The sequence below is a fragment of the Galleria mellonella genome, unplaced genomic scaffold (assembly GCF_026898425.1).
Source record: "Galleria mellonella isolate WM207_F2 unplaced genomic scaffold, CSIRO_AGI_GalMel_v1 utg264, whole genome shotgun sequence".
NCBI classification, from domain to species: Eukaryota; Metazoa; Arthropoda; class Insecta; order Lepidoptera; family Pyralidae; genus Galleria; species Galleria mellonella.
Window position 1 is genome coordinate 607,251 of NW_026442060.1, and position 17,672 is coordinate 624,922.

At 33.1% G+C, this 17,672-nt stretch overlaps 4 protein-coding genes across 4 annotated transcripts in view; 3 read left to right on the plus strand and 1 right to left on the minus strand.

The window, feature by feature from the left end:
* LOC113509342 (uncharacterized) overlaps positions 1–4,392 on the plus strand; it is a 43,036-nt gene extending 38,644 nt beyond the window's left edge. Inside the window, exons 48-56 of the mRNA XM_052895043.1 lie at positions 269–501; positions 1,084–1,208; positions 1,792–1,986; positions 2,320–2,441; positions 2,860–3,026; positions 3,242–3,353; positions 3,448–3,579; positions 3,798–4,000; positions 4,157–4,392. Of these exons, the coding sequence (XP_052751003.1) occupies positions 269–501; positions 1,084–1,208; positions 1,792–1,986; positions 2,320–2,441; positions 2,860–3,026; positions 3,242–3,353; positions 3,448–3,579; positions 3,798–4,000; positions 4,157–4,243 (1,376 nt within the window). The 3' untranslated portion in view covers positions 4,244–4,392. The remainder of the gene's footprint in view (positions 1–268; positions 502–1,083; positions 1,209–1,791; positions 1,987–2,319; positions 2,442–2,859; positions 3,027–3,241; positions 3,354–3,447; positions 3,580–3,797; positions 4,001–4,156) is intronic.
* Positions 4,393–4,887: 495 nt separating this feature from the next.
* Positions 4,888–7,114, minus strand: LOC113509408 (heme oxygenase 1). Its single transcript, XM_026892745.3, has 4 exons — positions 6,816–7,114; positions 6,320–6,452; positions 5,440–5,651; positions 4,888–5,294 (listed from the first exon to the last, which is right to left on the minus strand). Exons 1-4 carry the CDS (start codon positions 6,913–6,915, stop codon positions 5,011–5,013), a joined length of 729 nt encoding a protein of 242 aa, XP_026748546.2. The 5' UTR covers positions 6,916–7,114; the 3' UTR covers positions 4,888–5,010.
* Positions 7,115–8,466: 1,352 nt separating this feature from the next.
* On the plus strand, positions 8,467–17,182 carry LOC113509374 (S-methyl-5'-thioadenosine phosphorylase). The gene is made up of 8 exons (XM_026892695.3): positions 8,467–8,688; positions 11,075–11,250; positions 12,279–12,416; positions 13,417–13,596; positions 15,211–15,286; positions 15,498–15,584; positions 16,144–16,266; positions 16,755–17,182. Exons 1-8 carry the CDS (start codon positions 8,665–8,667, stop codon positions 16,788–16,790), a joined length of 840 nt encoding a protein of 279 aa, XP_026748496.1. The 5' UTR covers positions 8,467–8,664; the 3' UTR covers positions 16,791–17,182.
* On the plus strand, positions 8,762–10,279 carry LOC113509375 (cytochrome c oxidase assembly factor 7 homolog). Its single transcript, XM_026892696.3, has 2 exons — positions 8,762–9,357; positions 9,792–10,279. Exons 1-2 carry the CDS (start codon positions 8,973–8,975, stop codon positions 10,154–10,156), a joined length of 750 nt encoding a protein of 249 aa, XP_026748497.2. The 5' UTR covers positions 8,762–8,972; the 3' UTR covers positions 10,157–10,279.
* Positions 17,183–17,672: the final 490 nt, after the last annotated feature.

The window sequence follows — 17,672 nt, forward strand, 5'->3', positions numbered from 1 at the left end:
TAGAACAAGACTTATGAATTCGCGAATCATGAATGTTGAAAGCATACTTTCTTAGAGAATACTTCACATGTTTACGTAATAAGCTCTAACCACTTTTTTTATATGATAAGAAATATATATACCATAAATAGTATATGATATCATAAAATATATGTACTGGGACAAAATTTAAATGCCTTTAGATAAGGCGAAATGTATAGTAATAGCTCTGCTATCATTTGTACAAACCACATTTCGAGCAAATAAATTATTATTATTAACATAACAGGCTGGTACTACGCAACTCTGGGCGGCTTGCTAGGCACGTACAACAACGAACAGTACGACGAACTTCGTCTGCCCAACGGCACGTACACCACATCCGCAGCAGAATTGGGCAAGGGCTGGGCGTTGATGCCCATCAGTGGACAAATCTTGCAGAACCACGAGTTAACCAATGACACGCAATGCGAGAAGTTCTTCAAGAATAAAGTCTCACCGTTGCACCCATGCTTTTCAGTGGTAAGTAATTATATTGGACAGTTTATACTCGATTGCTCTGTTAGAATGCCTTTCAGATTAATTTATAAAATTCGTTGCTATAATAACTTCTTTCAAACTAATGACTTTTAAATTTACAGATTGATAGATTTAATTTCATCTAAGCTTTGAATTATTATCACTATAATTTTTTTTTTTTACAAAATCTTTTTAATTTAGAATCCGATAACATGAATAACGTGAAACTGTTAAACAATTTTATTTATTGTCATGTTTAAATTGTTGATGTTGAACCAAAGTAAGCTAGTTGATGTAAACGCAGATGTATGTAGTTAACTTTCAACTTTAATTACTTGCCCACATATGATGTCATCCATTTATCTATGATCCTATATGGTTTTCCCAAGAGACTATATACAGCATGGGGTTCTTCAAAAGGGGGGTAAAGAGGTTTCGTCAGGGTCGGCAACGCGCGCGTAATACCCCTGGTATTGCAAGCGTTCACAGGCTACAGTAACCACTTACCATAAGATGGGCTGTATGCTTGATTGCCACCTCAGTAGTATAAAAAAAATCTATGATCCATGTGAAATTTGTTACCAGATTGACGCAGTGCCATTCTACGACGAGTGTACGCGTAAAATAGATCCATGTGCACTCGCTAACGCGTACCGCGAGTTGTGTGGCCAGCAGCACGTGCCAACACGGGCGCCCGACGTCTGTCTGCAGTTAGTACACGCGCACTTACACACGCACCCACACCCAGACTCACACACACACACACACACACGCACACGAACACGCACACGCACGCGCATGCACATACGCACACACACGCACACGCACACGCACACGCACGCGCACGCGCACTCTCCCTCTCACCAACCACGAGGAAACTGCAATACGTGTGTGTTTACACACAAAATACACATACTCGCCTACCTGCAGGCCCATTAAATATTTGTAACGTATAAATATTTATAACTACGTATAAAAAAAATACGTACACCGCACACATAAAGACTTAAATTACATATTTAAAATTTTGTACCACACTGCAGACCTTTATTTTGATAAATTTTTAGAAAAAAGTACATTATTTTAACTTAAAAGAAAATCATAAAACCTCTGTAGTATAATTTCGGTTCTGTAATATAATTAAAAAATATTTATACAATTAAATATAACGAAAAAAAACTAAAAATGAAAACATTTTATCTATACCTACACATAAGTTCATTAGCAACATGATTCATCACTAGAAATAAATAGATAGGCTGTCTTCTTCACTCAGCCGCTAACTGTACACAGGTGCACGAGTCCGCAGGGTGACGTGATCGAAGAGGGTTCGTTCACTCAACTGCAGCAGGTGCCCAACTCGACGGACGTGGTGTTCATAGTGGAGGCAGAGTACTGCAACAGGAACATTCGCAAACGCAAGAACATCGACCTATTTGTGGAGGCATTCGACAGCCGGATGCAGGGCAACGGCCTCTCTGACAACCGGTACCTCATTATTAATACTTGTGTACTACGTTTTGTCACCCTTTCACGCAAAAAGCTATGAAACTGATTTGAATAAAAGATATGCAATTAAGTTATATCCTTAATATATAAAGTACTTTATGTATATATTCACACGAGCGAAGCCACGAAATATAGCTAGTCTTAAAAATATGAACTGAGGTTGTTATTAAAACGGACATAAGGTAGGAACATCGAATGCTGAATTCGACTGGCGTTCAATAATATAATTTCAGCTTTAGATTTAGCATAGCAGCTATAACTGCAAATAATACGCAAATGGCTTATAAAAATTAATATAAAATTTCATTACAGATATGCTGTGATAGGCTTCGGCGGTGGCGGCGTGTATTCACGACCACGTGCCCTCTACGTCAACGGAGAAGTGTTTGTGGATGCCACGCAGGTGCCGCTGCACTTCGACCATCTGGACCTTGGTAACGCACACGCTATTGTATTCCTTATGTATATAGATTTTAAAGTCTCTATTACTTTGAAGGTACCGCAAATTATTGGAACCGAATAATTTAATTTTCGAATTTAATTTAAATTATTATTTGGATAAATATACGAACGTTCCAATTTCAAAAATCCCTCCACAGTTTTTACAAGCTATAAACTTGAACATTGTGCCTCATTAAAACATATTAATTTGTGTGTAAAATAAATAGATGATCCTAAAACCGGATAAATCTTAAAGCATTTATACAGTAATTGTGAATCTTTAAAAAAATCAAAGTAACATTTACTAAATGACCACTGGGTGTCCTGTAGAAAGATTTGACAAAATACGTAAAAACTTAAAACTTATAATTTTGCCGCATATGTATTTGAATGAGTTTTTTTCTACCGCAGAGAAACCCCAAAATCCAAGTAACTCGACCCGACGAGGTAAACGTGGACGAGCCGGCGCGGACATGTTCGCGGCGCTGCAGTTCGCGACACGGCTGCCGCTACGACCCGCCGTGCCCCGCACGCTGCTTCTGCTGCCGTGCGCACGCTGCGACTTAGCCGCCATGTCGGTAAGTCTCTCCTGCCTGCACAATACTGCACCGCTGGCCATTTTGGTACTGCCGCTACGATCCACCGTGTCTCTATACTGTACAAGTGTGATTCTCAATCACTATTATGTAGTACCGATTAACAAATGATTCACATGAGATTTCACATTATACAACAACTATAACTAACCATATTATTTTAAAAATGTATCAGAACAACATTTTTGAATTTTCAGTACGACTACTCCACAATATCCCATACCTTGATGGAAAACTCCGTGACGTTGCACATTCTAATGGACGACGACTTCATGCTGTCAAAGAAACGAGCTGCTAAATATTTGTTTGGTAAGTACATAAGATTGTGTTTCATACCTTATCTGTCATGTATTACTGACCTCTGTCACGAAATGAAAGTTGCATAAAATTGTATTATTTTTAGGTATCGACACCACTTTGGCTTATACTAATAAAGATTACGAGAGGCTAGTAGGCGACGTCGGGCTCCGCAAGCAAGTCAAGTTACCTAAAGATCGACTGGGACTGTGCACGTCACTAGCGCTAGAGACTAATGGTAAGTCTCTTTATAAACGACTACCATGTAATGCGGTTGGAGGTAAACATTATTCTATGGAGTTCTTCCAAATTTGAATTTAGAACGGAGTGCTTGCAGTTTCCGAATTCGAATTTTAGACAGAGCGATATTTAACTTCAAGGCCTTGAAATAAGAATTAAATTTAAAATTATGAAACTTTTCGGCTGGGTATGGTACAAAAGAATTGAAATGTGCAGGTTCAATATTCGCGGGGGCGAAGCTGCAAGGTGACCGGCCGACGGCGCGGCGGTTCTCGAGCGTGGTGGGGGCGCGCGCGGGGCAGGGTGCGCGGCGCGCGGGGGCGGGAGCGGGGGCGGGGGGCCGCGCGTGCGGCCGCCCACGCTGCGAGTGCCGCGACGGCCGCCTGCACTGCCGGCCCTGCTCCGACACACTGCGTATGGTTAGTCAGTCAATCAGTCTGCCTTCCTTACTCTTTCCACTACTAGTATGTAGCCGCCTGTTGTCTGCATAGCCTATAAAAGATAAACGTACAGTCATTGTATTATGACGTTGAATTACATAATTATGAATTGACAGTGTATTCTATAATTTTCAGTCTGAGCTGTCATTCTGGAACACAGAGGACATAGACGAGCTGATCGATATGGCGATGGACCCGCCCACATTGCCTTCCCTCAGATGATAATAAATTGCACATTGCAATGAATAATAACAAGCAGCGTGCCTACATTATGTATTTTTTGTAAATATTAAATGAATCTCTAAATTAATGTTAATACTAAAGTAATTAATATGAATAAGTAGTTTGGAATAAATAATTCTATGATTAAATGTGTTTTAATTATTTAAAGTGGTGGTTATCTGAAAATATATTCATGTATTTCAATGTAGGCAACAATGTAAAGTGGAACTCTAAGCTAATATTATTTAGATTTATTAGAATTACTCGATATATGCTTAGCCTGAAACCTGAACTCTTCAAATTCGGTTCAACTATTATATATATCACCCAGAGGTGATATATATAATAGTTGCTGATCATTATTATCTTTTCACTGCTTTCAAATTTAGGTATTATATTTATTCTATAATCCACCATTGTATTTCTTTGTACATGTACTGCATGACATATTTTTATATGAAAAAAGTGAACACTTAAGCAAAGTACTGGTAAAACTCCCCTTATGGGGAATATTATTTAGCAGTGGACAGTTAACGGCTGAAATTATGACACAAATTACTTGTGATAATTTAAAATAAAGAATTGAATTTTCATTAAACTTGCTGTATATTAACTTAAGGCTCCAAAAATTAAAGAAAATTCCATTAATAACATAATCAGTCTTTATTCAAATAACTACAAATAATATATATAATAACAATTACAACTTTTATTACTAATCTAAATAATTTTTATCCTTTCTCTATTTAAGTTAATTGAATCAACATTTACTTATGAATCTTATAAGCTAAAATAACACCAACAACAATTAAGAAAACTGCTGAAGCTTTATACAGTAATGTTTTGATTATTTGATCTTGTCCTCCCACAGAGTTAACAATAAGATTATTCATGAGAAAAACTTGATTGCTTTCATCAATAAAAGCATTTTGTTCTTCCTGACTCATGTCCTCTGCTATCTTGTTCATTGCTTCTTTAAACTCTTTTTTTAGTTGACCAATATCAAAACCACTGAAATCTGTCACTTTATCTATATAGGTGTCATTGCTCTCTGAAAAAGAAAATAATTATTAATATATAAAAGGTCTGTGGAATAACGAAAAAAAACTAAAAGAAATTTATAAATCTAAATAAACTTAATGTAAGAATATAAGATAAAAAAATATATGACTAGCAAAAAATACAAGATTATGTACTTTCACCAAACATTTTCCGTTTCTTAGCAAGTATCTGTCCCCCACTCAGCAGCCCCAAGTACAAATGGTAGACATAAGCCATTAGTAATTTTGGGTTCTCCTTTTCCAAGTTTTGCAAATGTTCTAGATAGTTTTCCAGGGCTGCAGACTTAGGTATTGATTGCCAATCATTGCCAAGGTAATGCTGGAGATCCTCCTCAAAAGCTGACTTTCTGTAATGACAATTTATCATACACTTTTATTAATTGTACAATATCAGAGAACTAGGTTCATTCATTTTATTTATTATTTTTAAAAATAAAAGTAAATTTAAAAATAGCAAAGACAGGTCAATTGGACAATAATTGGCTTTAGTATGGGGGTTGCAAAATCGAGTCCCAGTCTTGACAATAGAATTTAGCAATTTTATATTTGAATCATTTAAAAAAAAATATACCACTTGTTCAAAAATCCATGATCTGGTAAGTCATGTGAAAGGGTTTTCATGTACAATGGATGTGATCCAGAAACTTAATATTAAATAATGTCACCCTCAATAAGTATGCAATATAGTAGATGATTATAACTATTTTCGCTTGACTATAATAAATTGCATCTTTGTTTTAAACCATATCATGTTGAGGAAGGTTGATTGTCTCCTATCAGAAACCGTTACACATAAGCTGAAGTCTTGAATGGAATTTAATTTATTTACAATTATGACAGCAGAGGAAATTCAAGATTTAAATTTATAGTAGCTAGATTTTTGTACAATAAAATTAACAAAAAATAATAAACACAGAAGACAAACTCATGAAGCAGAGAAAAACTGAAGAGGTGTCACAAGACACAAAGAGAGGTGCCACAATTAAATAAAGAAAAAAAAAAACATAAAAATTACCTGTGTAGTATTTTGTGAACAAATAACTGGTTGAAATCTGCCATATTCAATCTGTCCTTTGCATCTTCAAGATAAGTAAACACATGATAAAATATGAACAGTCCACCACCCCATACTTTTTCATCTCTTAGAGCTAAAACATAAATTACAGGTTACCATTTCATTATCACTCAAAAAAAAAAAAAAAAAAAAATATATATATATATATATATATATATATATATATATATATATATATATATATATATATATATATATATATATATATATATCACTTAGAAACACACAAAAGTATTATATTACCCACTAATGTATTTAGACCACTTGCAAAATTTAAAGATTACATATATGAGAATTACATATATATTCATAAGAAAACTGAGTTAGTAGGTAATTTCGAAAACAATAGGTACGAAATAATTGTTTAAAAAAAATTATAAATTTTAATGAAAATTAATATTAATTCATATAAATAGACAAAACAATATTAACTTACAAATTGCAAATTTCGCATTGACCAGCGCATCGCTAACTGAATGTATTTTCCGAGTGGCTTTTCGCATACGAGTTGTAAATAATTCTATATTGCCAGACATTGTATTTATGTTTAAATAACCCACCAATTAAATATAAGAATTTTAAAACACATGGAATTCTTTCTGTGGTTAATAATGAGGAAAGAAAACAAAAAAAATATTTTTTTTATTTTTAACGAAGCAATAGATGATTTTGACAAACAAAATACCACAGTTCGCGTAATGAATCAGCTGTTTATAGTTGCCAATTGACATTTACATAAATGCACTTATATTGACATAAACGCAAACACAGGGATGCATATTATACCAGAACGGATATTTTTTTGATATCTAGTATTAATATCTAATATACTATATATTATTATATACTATAATACAAGTACGATGTTCAGACTATACGTTTTAAATAATATTTTATGAATAATCACTTATTTACCAAAGAAAGACTTTATGTAAGTTGTGTTTGCATAAATAGTTCTGTCCTATCTGTGTTTCTGCCATGAAACAGTTGTGCTTCCATGGTTGTGTTCAGTGTAAAGAATGGCAATGAAATTACCGGGTATGGAAACATAACGTTAATAAATAATTAGTCCTCAGAAATGGCTACATATGAAAGATAATATAGGCACCATAGTGCGCTCTGCGTTATCCATGTCTATAGGCGACGGGACGGTTATTACATTCCATCGGGTGAACCGTCAGCTCGTTTGTCCTTTTAATTTTTTTTATCCAAAAAAAACTCTTATTATAATTGTATAAAAAAATATATATATACAATACTTAGTAGTATTACTTAGTTTATATATAATATTTAATAGAAAATTATTCCAAGATAATCTGATATAATATTATATGAGCTCTTTTAGTTATGAAGAATAGGAAAATATAATAGAAATAAAACAGTACGTAATCCCACAGTATGCACCTACATTATATTTAAACATATAGCAACAAGTCAACACAACAATATTACATGTATAAACATTTTTCTTAATTTAAATTTTAGTCAACAATGCCGAGTGTAATAATGTATACCTAGTATATCCGAGATGAGAGCCTACATTCTTGAGGTACAGACTTGGTATAGGTATCAATCTCCCACAAGTTTTACAGTGTCAATACGCATTTACTTACTTTATATATTTAGAATAGAGTAGAAAATTATTATTGCCAGAACTTTTTAATATAATATATTTTATAAACAGATTATCTCAAAAATTATGATTCGTTTTCTAGACCAGGGGTTTCTAAACCTTTACGATAACGGAACGCCCAAGAATACCTTCTATTTTATGGGACCCCATACCAAATGATTACAAATCAAAAGCACTGTAATTTAAATAAGAGCAAAGGCTTTTATTAAAAATATTTTAAAAGTATAGCACTTTATAGTTTCCTTTAACTTTTTATGTGAAGAATGAAATTTTTTCACGGTATAAATAATTTCACGGAACCCTGATGACTTTTTACGGAACTTTAGAAATCGCTGTTCCATACCTTTCCGTTATTATGACGGTGATCGAAGCATCACTACACTACTATTCCACTCTGAGTACTTGTCCATATCACAGATATCTATATTCCCTAATCTGTGCTGAGTACCTATAAAAAGTTATTCTGTGATATGTCATTGTGATCTGTGGTATTTTTTATTAGCTTAATTTCTTTTTATTGACCGGATGTGTGTTTAATAAAGTTTTATTAAAATTGTATAAACAATTAAATAACCAACATTTAAATCATATAATACATATTACAGCCACATAATTTCCCTATTATATATATATTTTTAAATATTATCGTACAATGGGCGATGGAAAAAAAATTAAGGTAAACATTAATAATTACGTTAATTATTTATAACTATCATTATTAGATAGTGAAGGTAATTTAATACATTATTCAATTACTTTGTTCGTTTCCGACGTTAATATATTTTTTAGTGTTTCAATTGCATTAATTGGTTTATGTGAGTAAGTTAACGAATTTGTTTACATGTGTATGATAAGCGTTATCACTCCGAATGAACGTCAGTTTGACGTTTCGCGCATTATTACCTAACCTAGAAACGAGTTCTACTACACAATATTATTAAGGGAAATAAAGAATTAACGATGGCGTATGACTTAAAACGAGAAGATGAAGTCAAAGAATACATAGAAAATCTTGGTATTGAGTACCGTTTTGGTTGCTATAAAGAAAAAAAGCCAGAAGTGTGTCATCTACTTGGTGATTATTTGGAAGCGATTAAAAAGGATTTTGAGAAAGCTGCTAAAGTATTTAAAAGCAATTGTTTAGATTATAACTTTGGTAAATCATGTTTGAAGTACGGTAATTATGCATTGGTAGGACGCGGTAATATCAAAGGTAGCCCGTCCGAAGCTCTTCCTTATTTTGAAAAAGGATGCGAGTTGAATGACCCAACGGCCTGTTTGCATGCGGGTATGATATTAACAGCTACAGGACCCGGTATCAATGTAAAAAGGGATGTGCCAAAAGGTTAGTATTGTGTGTATTTATATTTGTTATAATTATTGATCAGTATCAAAAAATAGCTGTGTGGCTTCGCCATATAATGGGCCACTCCTTTCTTTCCCGTGAGTGTCATAAGAGATGAATAAGGGAACATAATAGTCAAAGGATCGGCAGCAGAGTCTTTCTTTAAAATATCACCAAAGCCTAACAGTGATTGCCAACCCGCCTATGAAATGTGACAAATACTACCTTAATCTCCCAATAGTGGGAGGATTCAGTGATGATGAATAAAAAAATGTAAAAAAAAAATAATGCATTTTTATAAAATTTGTTTAATATTATAATAAAACAATGTGTCTAAAGATACCTCTATGTATGACTTAAAATTTAAATTATCTATTACTTCATATTCCTAATAAATGTATGTCAATATCACATCTATTTAATTTTTATTACAGGATACAATTACTTAAAAAAAAGTTGTGATCAGAAGGATGACATGGCTTGTCACTACCTCTCCGGAATGTACCTCACTGGGGTTCCAAAAAATGTGTCAGATTTCAACCCACACAATCCTGAGAAAAATAAAAACATTGATTATTTAATAAAGCCTGATAAAAAACAAGCATTTCAATTTGCATTAAAAGGCTGTGAATATGGCAATATGTATGCATGTGCAAATGTCAGCGTAATGTACAAAAAAGGTGATGGAGTGGAGAAAAATGAGGAAGAGTCTAAAAAATATTTTACAATTGCACAGAATCTACAAAAAGCACACGAAACTACGAAAGAAATAAAGTTCCAGCAGGGCTTAGAGAAATAACATAGGCAACAACAAATTATTAGTATGATTAGTTTAGTGCTTATGAATGAATGTTACTTTGTTATGCTGCTATTGTATGGTTAGACTTGATGTAGATATATTAATAATATTATTGTTAACCAATTAATTGTTTTATTCAATATCAAAACCTCCAAAATCAAATCTACTAGAATTCTTTTGGCTTCCAATAAATCGCATTTCTGACTTTATTTTTCGTACTTTCCTTTTTACCAATTTAGGAGGTGAGTACTGATGCGTAACTTGAATGTTGATGAAGTTTGGTAAATGAGAATGAGTATATTCTAACTTAGCACATAAGGGGGGAGAAATGTTAATAATGGTGAGGTTAGTGTCCATTGTTAGTAACATACCCTATCAGTTGGGGGGCATTGCTAGCTATATACTCAGTCAGATTGATTTCCACGTGGTCTTCCTGGAAACCATCATACTGAATTCCAAGTGTATTCATCGCAATGGCCTAACTGACCTGTCTTTTCGTTTTCACCTATCATCCCTCACTGGTGCCCCGCCATTAGCGCAGGCGGCGTTACTATTCCATTATATATCCTATAAAAAAAATATACCCTTTCAAGTCGATCCCCACACATGCAAATCTTAGTATTTAATTCTTAGTGAATTCATTACAATATTGTCTAACTGACCTGACTTCATTCTCATTGCATCATCCTTGACTGGCACCCTGCCACACAGGCACACAGGTGCACTATTCCATCATCGTCCATTACAAAAAATAACTTAGCACAGAATATTTTATGTGCTTACGAATTCACGCAGATGAAGCCGTGGGATAGAACTATTGCAAAATAAAAGTATCAACAAAATTTTGTTAAAATTAAACTCTTGTTATTGCTACATGTTATTTAGTGTAAGAATAAATAATATAAAATTTTAATATAGATTGGTATAATTGGAGGCTCTGGATTCGACGATCCAACGTTATTCGAGAACCAAATCGAACGGGAAGTTACCACACCCTTTGGGAAGCCGTCCGATGTCCTCATCGAGGGGGAGATCAAGGGGGTGCCATGTGTGCTGCTGGCGAGACATGGCAGGAAACATCAGTACCAACCGAGGTAAGTTTCTACCATAGAATAATAAAGAAATTGATGGACAGATGAATTATTTATTGTTAAAGTAACTTGTTGGACAACTCCGTACGTGTTGGTATTTTAGAAGTAGGAAAGATAAATTAAATAGATTAGTTCTAAATGGCGCTTCAAGATAAAATATATACCAGATTTTAAGTTAGATCTTCAGAAACACAACTATAAAAACCGCATCCAAATTACAGTAGTTTTTGCGTAATGCCAGAATAAACATACAGGCAGACAGACAAAATTTCTAAAAAAACATTGTTTTGGCATCTGTTAATCTTATTGAGACTTATCGTTTTAATTTTTCTTAAGTATTTTCATACAGAAAATTATACACAGATCTTCTAGTTACAATTTTATTAGATTATTAAGATTACAATTTATTGTATTGTACGAGCATAGTATTGTAAAATCTTTATTGTACATACTTTATATTTAATTACTATTAACCAGTATTTTATTTTTTAATTCTCGTATCTTATATTGTAAACATGTAGAAGGTTATAAATTTTTAAGATGTTTTGGATCTGAACGGATCAGAACGTAATTTTGTACACAGATCGACTATATCTTGTATTAACATATTGTATATTTTTTTATCCTAATTTACACATAAGTTGGCTTAAAATTTACAACTAGTATGAAAATAAAATTTCATACCTAAAATGTCTTAACAAATGACGTATGGGCTCGTGCTCGCGTCACAGTCGCACATGACTTAGGATTACGAATTGATTCCGAAACTAGTCGAGTTTTTTTTATATAATTACATGTAAGTTAAACCGGTAGTTATTACATTAAAACATAATAAATGAATTTAAAATCTATATCCAAATTTAAAACGAACTCCCTGCACCGCATTATACTCCGATGATAGCGGGTTTGGTTCCAGCAGAACACAAACATTCGTATTCATGGGTATTTTATCAGATATACCTAGATCCATAATACAAATTAGTTTGTGACTAAGTAACACTGTAATATATCTAATAGTATTTATTTACCAGCGATGTGAACTACCGCGCCAACATCTGGGCCCTGAAAGAAGCTGGCTGCAGCCACGTGCTGGCCACCACCGCCACCGGCTCCCTGGTGGAGGAGTACAAGCCTGGCGACCTCGTTATACTGGACGACTTTATTGACAGGTATACTTTATCTTACATTGTTTTCAAACGACTTCAAAAAGAAGAAGTTTCTCAATTCAGTTGTATTTTTTATCTTTGTTATCTCTTACCTCCGTGAGTTCTAAACGAATTTGAAAAATTCTTTTTTTTTTTATTTGAAAGGATATACTTATAGATTGGTCCCATAAAAATTATATTAAAATAGATTCAGTAGTTTAGTTTTTAAATCAAAATAATTGATTTTGTTACAACTACAGTCTTTTTTGTAGAATCTTTATGAATATTAATTATCAGTTTTATTAATGACATCATTAAACCGTTTCAATTTACAAAAAAAAATGTTATAAAATAATCATAAAATCATGTAAATTTTATGATTATTTTATAACACTTTCTTTTAAAACAAAATATAAATTATATATTTAGTAATTACTTCAGGCTCTATGTTTTACAATATTTATCACTTATTATAAATAAACATATGTATATTTAAGTATACCAAATTAAATATAACAATAATTTAAATAAACACGATTTTGCTCCACATAAACCAAACTCGACCGTGACCAACACGCGAGATAAAAAGACTTATCGATTGCAAAGAACTATAAAAATCGGTTTAGAATTCGTTAAACTAATCCGGAATATATACATAAAAAATACAAAAAGTTTATAAACGACTTCCCAAAAATAGGAGGTTCTCCTCCTATTTTTGAGAAGTCATTTAAAAAGTTTTCTTTCTTCCGCTCCATCGAAAACCCTCGTTAGGATTTCACAACTTAATTTCCAGGACATGGGGTTTTCATATAGATGAAAAATAAATTGTAACTCCACCTGTACTATAAGTATACATTGATGGGGCACCAGTGAGGGTTGATAGATGAGGATGAAAGCAGGTCAATTGGCCCATAGTGACAAATTCAACAATAATTTCTAGGGGAGACCTCAACAAGGTCGACCTGATAAGGTATTATTGCAAAGGTGCTGTTAATCTCCATTATTAATAATGCCTTTCCCTCAGAACATGGGGTCGCAAGTGCACTTTCTTCGACCGAACGGAAGGAGGGCCGCGTGGGGTGTGCCACTTGCCTATGAGGCCTGCATTTTGCGAGCGAGCGAGACAGGCGATGCTAAAAGCTGCACGTGCGAAAGGATACGCATGTCACGACAAGGGTACTGCTGTTGTCATACAAGGACCTAGGTAAGACAATAATTAATCATTTATTTTTAATCTGTTCCTAAATAATAATAATATTTTTAATAAAAAAAAATATTCTTCTTCAATCTAGAAATCTCGTGTCACGATGTTTATAGAAAAAATTTACCTTGTGAAATTGAATATTGAAAATAGTTACAGACGTATCTATATTGACTCACAAATTACATAATATACAATAGAGAACTATTAGATATGATTATATAAATATACCAATTTTAATTAAATTTTGTACATGTAAATAAATATTGTTTAGTCCAATTTGAGAAATTTACTCCAAAAAGAAAATAATGTACCTTAGAATCACACCAATGACCTGGTTGCCAAGCTATCCTGTGTCATGAAGTACTGCTACATAAATCAAGGGCAGTGTGTATATTAATTTAAAATTTAATAAATTAGTCTAAAAAAATTAATAAAACACAAGATTAATAGACCTGATGAATATGGAAGAAGCGAAAGAGGTTTGTTTGAATCGAAGCATTTGGCGTTCCATTGTTTCTACCTACCCTGGTGGGAGACAGGCGTGACAGATATGTATGTATGTATGTATTAATAGAGTTCTTTGGCACTCTATTCCCTGCATACCCAGTCAATATAGATAAAATATGTATTAAAATTTAACTCTTTCAGTTTCAAATATCTCATTCCCTCATATACATACATATAGATAACCTTTATTATCATATTTATTTAAATAAGTCAACTATCTACTTATATACACAATCGACTACAATTTGAAGATATCTAAATTGTGCCTAATAAAATACGTTTTATTGAACGTCTCATTAGTTTCATACTTGCTCGAGATTAACCCAAATACTCATAGATAACAGACATACAATGTAAAAATATTGTTTTACATTTATATAACTTTATACAAAACGTGGTGACATATTAAATTGTAGTACTCTCACAGATGATTATTTCGTATTACTTGATACACTTACTTATACTAAAATATGCTTAAAAATATTTTTTTTTTTTTATAAAATATGACACTCATTAATGTCTGCTCAAATGAATTTACACTCACATATTACATAACTAGCTATTTGACCGTTACTTCATATGCGTGGATTTGAGAAGTAGGAAACTAAAAGAAATAGGCCATTTCAAGATAAAACATATACAATTTTTTAAGTTACATTTGCAGGAATACAACTGTAAAAAACCTCATCCAATTTCATGTAATAGTTTTTACGTGATTGCTGGTACAGGCAAACAAATATATAGACAGACAAACAAACAAAATTTGAAATAATTATTGTTTTGGCTTCTGTTACTTTTATTAAGGCCCCTAATGATAAGAAAACCATAAGTTTTTCTTAAATATCTCGCATGTACAGATATCTGTATCTTCTAGTTACAATCCTTACCTACTAATATTATAAATGTGAAATTTGTTTCTTTCAACATCTTAACTGCTTAGTGAAATACTTTGAAATTTTATATATACCTCCGTATTATATGGGATACAGAAAGATATAGACTTCTTTGTATCTCGGTTGATAAACATATCATGGTCACTCGCAGTCACGGGTAAAAGCTAGTTTTGTTATATTAGTAAGATGGTTACACGCAAAATGTTATTTTTAGATTTTCTAGCCGCGCCGAAAGTTTGATGCACCGTCAGTGGGGCGGTCACTTGGTGAACATGACCACTGTGCCAGAGGTAATGTATGGTACACTTCTAATAATTCTGCATAGCATAGACGCCTATAATTTTGAAATATATTCAACAAAAAAGCTGTATTTATATCTTATAGGGTAGCCCGCCAATTTATGAAACATCCACCATCTTGAATTTGAAAAAAAAAACAAAGTTTATATGCTTACCTCAATGCTTATATATATAATCACAATAACATTAATTGACTTCACAGGTAGTGCTAGCTAAAGAAGCAGGCTTGAGTTACGCGGCTGTCGCGCTTGTTACAGACTATGACTGTTGGAGGGAAAACGAAAACTCAGTAAGTTTATTCGCAATACCTTAAATTTATTCCTTAAATTTATTCGCAATTTATTTTATCTAAGAAAAATGGACAAGAAACGAAGGTATTTAAAAAAAAATATTCTTACGATTTATGAATTTGTATAAAACCAAACATCTGGATCATGAAAATTTAAATATTAAAATTGCAAAAAACTATTTTTTTGTACTTCTCGACATCATAGACACGGATTATTCTGTTCTGGCTACAAAGCATACTACTATGCAGCACAAGATTGTGCAGTTTGTCGTAGTTGCCACGGTACCGCCTTACTGAGCAGAAACAAAGCAATTGTATTTGCATGGCTGTGTATCGGTTAAAAGATATGGCAATAAAATTACAGGGTATAGAGATAGCACCTTAGACCTCAGAAATGGCAATGCATGAAGGGTAAGTTGCATAAAAAAATCTCTGGAAATAACCACGATGATTTCCAGGATGGACCGCGTGATCAACTTGATAACGCTTATGTTAGCAACATAGCTTCTACTTTCCCATGACTAGAAATCCCGCTCTCTTAATCGGGGTGTGTTCGCAGGTGTCAGTGAGCGAGGTGCTGGCGATGTTCAGCAAGAACGTGCGGAAGGCGGCTGACGTGGTGATCGACGCCGTGCAGATACTCGCCGCCGACACTGACCTTACATACCTCGACGGACATCAGGTAAGATCTTATACCGAATGGCTTCTGTCTTAAGAGCTGACCACATCTCGATGGAGAAGGGGAAGCTATTTACTAATAAAGAGGTCTACCGCTAGCAATACTATATTGTAATAATAGTAAAAGAGACCTGGACGTTCCTTCCTAAAAACATTGTAGTTCATTTTTGGTGAATTCATTACGATGGATCGACTTCTGAATTTCATCCTCACTCACCTATTAGACCTTACTGGTGCTCCACTAATAATGATAGTTTTCGATAAAATCGAAATTTGTATCGAAATGTTTACCGCTTTCTGTGAGCAAACCAGATCATGTTATTGGTCAATCCAATATCCTTGCCATTCTTTTTCTTCCAGTTAATTTTTTTTAAAATATTAAAAATGTTAGTTACGTTCTAAACATTTGTAAAAAAAAATGAAAAAGATAGTTCTAAAAAGATATATACATTTTATATTTACACAGGTTTCGATAAGGATTTTTTTTTGCAGGATCTGGTGTGCGGTGCAATAATGCTGAAGGAATAACATTATAAAGGATAATATTAATGCATAGTCATATTCACCTAGTGACAACAAAATTTTTTTTCGAATAATGATTAAATTTTATTTTCTACACGTTATTAGCAAAAGAATCTATTTTCATATAGGGATTTTTTATACTCTTTATTTTTTTAATTTTTTTTTTATAAGAGCTCGATATGTGATTAATATTCATAGTACACTCTATGGAGAGTTCATGAACATAAGCAACCCATGATTTACGTAGTTTTTGTTTAGTCCAGTCGACCCTGTTATGTTTATGTATAATACCTCCAAACACTTTTTATGTAATTAATTTGTATAACTAGTAATAAATAATTTGAAGATGAAGCACAAGTTGCCTTTAGGTATGTGGAAAATAAATGTCTATATATTCAGATTCGTTTGTTATTTAAAAAAATATAGATTCTAATTTTTCCCATGCACGAGTGCAAAGAAGAAAAATTAAACATATAAAAAATAAAACTGTTTTATTTTTTATATATATAATTTTTCTCTATTTTCTACCACAAACCTCCATTGAGCGCTTTGTTGCAGAACCGCAACCACCATAAAATAAATATGCATATTGTGTACTAATCACTTAAATAGTATAAAACAAAACCTTCTTCTAAAAAAAGTTTTCCTCTTATTTTTAAATCGCACTACGAGTTTTACTATCATTTATACATTTATTTTATGGAAGGTTTTACTACAAATAATCTAATTATTACGTAGTAGATAATTGCACTCGTGCACGTAGTGCTACTGGCGATCCACCTCGATCGTCAGTAACATAAACCATCACCATCATATCAGCCGTTAACTGTCTACTGTTGAACATTGGCCTCCCCATAAGGGGGGGTTTATTGGTTTTGCCAGTAGCTG

Excerpts from the sequence above, each read along its gene's own strand:
- LOC113509408 (XM_026892745.3), bottom strand. The coding sequence starts at position 6,915 with ATGTCTGGCAATATAGAATTATTTACAACTCGTATGCGAAAAGCCACT. Across the intron at positions 6,453-6,815 it reads CAATGCGAAATTTGCAATTT|CTCTAAGAGATGAAAAAGTA; the intron begins GTAAGTTAATAT and ends TTTATGTTTTAG. Across the intron at positions 5,295-5,439 it reads ACGGAAAATGTTTGGTGAAA|AGAGCAATGACACCTATATA; the intron begins GTACATAATCTT and ends TTTCTTTTTCAG.
- LOC113509375 (XM_026892696.3), top strand. The coding sequence starts at position 8,973 with ATGGCGTATGACTTAAAACGAGAAGATGAAGTCAAAGAATACATAGAA. Across the intron at positions 9,358-9,791 it reads AAAAAGGGATGTGCCAAAAG|GATACAATTACTTAAAAAAA; the intron begins GTTAGTATTGTG and ends TTTTTATTACAG.
- LOC113509374 (XM_026892695.3), top strand. The coding sequence starts at position 8,665 with ATGGGCGATGGAAAAAAAATTAAG. Across the intron at positions 8,689-11,074 it reads GCGATGGAAAAAAAATTAAG|ATTGGTATAATTGGAGGCTC; the intron begins GTAAACATTAAT and ends ATTTTAATATAG. Across the intron at positions 11,251-12,278 it reads AAACATCAGTACCAACCGAG|CGATGTGAACTACCGCGCCA; the intron begins GTAAGTTTCTAC and ends TTTATTTACCAG.